At 55.1% G+C, this 3,692-nt stretch overlaps 2 protein-coding genes across 2 annotated transcripts; both read right to left on the bottom strand.

The window, feature by feature from the left end:
• Window positions 1-698: 698 nt before the first annotated feature.
• LOC147967312 (uncharacterized) lies at window positions 699-2,373 on the bottom strand. The gene is made up of 2 exons (XM_087522443.1): window positions 2,001-2,373; window positions 699-736 (listed from the first exon to the last, which is right to left on the bottom strand). The coding sequence occupies exons 1-2, from the start codon at window positions 2,371-2,373 to the stop codon at window positions 699-701; spliced, it is 411 nt and encodes a 136-aa protein (XP_087378569.1).
• On the bottom strand, window positions 765-2,373 carry LOC147967313 (uncharacterized). Its single transcript, XM_087525388.1, has 2 exons — window positions 983-2,373; window positions 765-770 (listed from the first exon to the last, which is right to left on the bottom strand). The coding sequence occupies exons 1-2, from the start codon at window positions 1,862-1,864 to the stop codon at window positions 765-767; spliced, it is 888 nt and encodes a 295-aa protein (XP_087381514.1). The 5' UTR covers window positions 1,865-2,373.
• Window positions 2,374-3,692: the final 1,319 nt, after the last annotated feature.

Below are 3,692 nucleotides of genomic sequence, written 5' to 3'. Positions count from 1 at the left end.
GGGTGGTGACCTAAGAGATGGAAGAATGGTGTGTGAGACGCAATGGCGGTAGAGGGACGCCGGTTGATAATGTAGGTGGCGGTATGTAAAGCCTCGACCCAGAATTGGGGAGGCAGGTTTGCATGGAGAAGGAGGACACGTAGGACGTCGTTCGTGGTGCGTAGGTGGCGTTCGGCCTTGCCGTTTTGAGCGGACGTGTATGGGCAGGAGAGGCGGAAGAAAGCACCGTAGTGGGAGAAGAGGTCACGGAGGGAGGTGGTGAGAAATTCGCCCCCATTGTCGCATTGTACGCACTTGATTGATACATGAAACTGGGTATGTACATACGCATGAAAACGATGTATAGTGTCCGCGGTGTCGGATTTATGGCGCAAGGGGAACGTCCAAGAAAAGTGAGAGAAGTCAACAAGAATCACTAAGTAATATTGAAAACCAGTAAAACTAGACACAGGTGATGTCCAAATATCACAATGGATTAATTCAAATGGGGCAGTAGTAGAAGAGTTTGAACTAGCGAATGGCAACCGTGGTTGTTTGCCTATTTGGCACGACGGGCAGACATGAGTTTTTGGCGTGCCATTATTAGTACATACAGGAAGGAAATCACGAGCTAAAATGGAAGTGGTTTTATTGCTGGGGTGGCCAAGGCGTTGATGCCACACATCACCGGCGACGGAGAGCGCTGCTTGGACCTGTGGCTACTGGACCTCATGATGATCCGTCAAGTGGCTAGGTCCTTCACAGTGAAACCAAATGGGTCAAATTCAATACTGCAAGAATTATCTATAGTAAAGCGACGAAAAGAGATCAAGTTTTTGATGATGATAGGAGATATGAGGACATCATTAAGGGAGAATGAAGAGAGGGAGGTAGAGCCGACAACGGTGACGGGGAGATGAGAACCGTCGCCAACTACGATACCGCGAGAGTGATGCCATGATGGAGAACAAAACATAGTGAGTAGGTCGGTCTTACCAGCCACGTGCGAAGTTGCCCCGGTGTCCAGGAACCACTCCTGGCCGCCGCCCGCTTGCTGCTGCTGCATGGAGAGGTTCTGCAAGGCGGCGTAGAGTTGGTTGTACTGCTCCCAAGTGGGGGCGCTGCCGGGTGCAGGCGGGGCGACGTGGAAGGCCTGCTGCGGTGGCGGAGGCCTCGGCCCGAGAACACCAGCCGCGTTGGGGGCGGCCCAGCCCGCGCGGGCGCCGGAGGGCGCGGGAATCAGGGCCCCGTAGGGGGCGAAGTAGCCAGCCGCCGGTGCAGCAGGGGGTGGAGCAGCGCCGCACCCCGACGAGCCGTTGGCAGACGCACCACGCCTACGGCCACGGCCACGCCCACGCCCGCCCTTGTCGCCGGTGGGCGAGGCGACGGGGCTCTTGCCCTTGTCGTTGCTGCTGTTGCCGCGGTCTGGCGCGGACCCGCGGTCGCCCAGTTGCCCGATGGGGAGAGCGGTCGGAGAGGACTCGAGGCGGCCGTCGATGCGGGAGCGCTCGTTGGCAGAGATCTCTTCCAGGAGGAGGCGCGAGCGTGCTTGGACGAAGGTCGGGAAGGGCTCCTGCATGGGGAGCAGAGTCGCTATGACCTGGAAGCGCCGATTGAGCCCCCGGATGAGCTGCAGGGTGAGGCTCTGGTCGGAGACGCGTTCGCCGACGTCGCCGAGGGCATCGGCGAGCCCCTTGAGCCTGCGCGAATATTCGGCGATGGAGAGACCGCCCTGCACGGTGTTGCGGAATTCTGCACCGAGGATGATCGCCCGACCGGGCTGGTTGTCGCGGAACAGCAGGTGCAGCTGCGTCCAGACGTCGTAGGCCGTGCTTGTGGGCGACACGACCACCTCCTGGAGTTCCTCCGAGATCACGCCGTACATCCACAAGACGATCGTGAGATCGTCATTGCGCCAAACATCGCTCTCATGGAGGGGCTCGGCGGCGTCGTCAAGGTGGTGCTGGACGTCATACTTGCAACAGAGAAATAAAAGAGCTGACGCCACTTGGAATACGAACCGGATTCGAGCTCGAGCTTCGACGAGAAGTAGTGCGCGATCGAGGGAGGCAGCCCGGTCGTGGAGGAGGGCCCGGCGTCGGCGCCGAGCTGAGGAATCATGGGGCCGCCACCACCTCCTAGACGAGGAGGAGGAACCGGCGTGCTGCCGGCGGTGCGCAGGATGGTCGCGGCCGGCGTCGTGGTTGGTGCGGCAGGCGCTGCGGGGCGCACGGGGCCGGCCTGAGAGGAGGAGGGGCCAGCCGGCGCGGGAGCGTTGAGAGGCTCCTTGCCGCGGGCAGCGGCCGGCGCGACACGGGCGACGGGGGTGGCGGCGAGCGGACGGCGAGGGGAGTCGAGGTCGGCCGAGCGGGAGCGCCGGAGGAGCCGATCCATAGCGCCGGAGGATCGAGGAAGGAGTCTGATACCAAGTTGAGTATTGTAAATCTCACACGGTTGTATTGATCTGCCTCAAGGGCTATAAGTACAGGTTTACAAGAGAGAGACTACGCAGAGTCCGGTGAGAGTACAACGGCATGGCTGGGTTATCCCTTGCATGCAGGACGTGCAAGTGCACGTAAGGCGCACGGAGTGCGCGTGTAGTTGAGCCCCGAGCTATCCGGTCGTGGGGAGTTAGCCAGGAGTAGTAGCATGCGTGGGCATATTCCAACAGACGCCGGTTGGCCCCGCCAAAAGGCTGCTCCCCGCCAATGCCCCTCTCTCTCAGCTGCCGACCTCGGCAACGAGCTCACCCACGCGCCTCTGCTGCCAGAAGATTGCCCGCAGGTTGTTGTTTTTTTTTTTATATCTCTGCATCATGTGGAACATAGCTCGAATTGAGATAAATCACTGTGTTTTCCATTTCTATCTTACTATGATGCACTGTATTATTGCAATTTGAAAATTGTTGTTAAAAATCGGTGAACCTTTTTGGTAGTTGAATAACAATTGTTGTTAAAAACAGTGGTACTGTTGATTGGATGGCGCTCATTTATGACATAATATTCTTAAGTTGATCTGGTTAGGGGGAACTACCTATGAATGCCAGAGAAGAATATTCAGCAGTGTGATGCAAAATTTGAATTACCTAAGTTGTGTGTCATCTCTACTTTTCTTGATTTAGAAAAGCACTTCCCAACTAGTGGATATTACTTAGATCTTTAGTAACTAGTTACACCAGCTAGCCTTCTGCAGAAAAAAAAGCATTGGAGACATCCATTTTTTGTCATCGATGAAAACTTCTTTATGTACTTCACATAAATTCTTCTAGTAAAAACACATCTCGATTTATGTTTTGTAAGAGCATCTTCAACAGGCGCCAGTCGCGCCCCACGCAAAAAATAGATATGCCGCACGCGCATCGCCTGGTTTGACGCGGCGCGCAATGCTGGCTCCAGCAGCCGCGCTAAAATGCAACACGCGCGCGCCGCTCCAGCAGCGCGCAAAAATGCAGCGCACGCGACTCGCACAAACAACATATGCATTCGGAAACAGAAGTAAAAAAAATCAAAAACAAAAATAAATAGTTCAATTTCATTTATTACAACTCAAACAAACAGTTTATCGTTCAATACAACAAATAGTTCAACAATACAGTAACGAACGCACAAATCATGATGCTCTTTGTCGTCCATTCCATGCCCATCACTCCTCAATGAGATCCTTCTGAAGATCATTATGCGCTGCGGGACATCGAATGGCATGATAGAAGGCAA

The sequence above is a fragment of the Triticum urartu genome, chromosome 5A (assembly GCF_056163025.1).
Source record: "Triticum urartu cultivar PI428250 chromosome 5A, HENAU_Tu73, whole genome shotgun sequence".
Classification (NCBI taxonomy): domain Eukaryota; kingdom Viridiplantae; phylum Streptophyta; class Magnoliopsida; order Poales; family Poaceae; genus Triticum; species Triticum urartu.
This window is presented reverse-complemented; position numbering and strand designations above follow the sequence as displayed.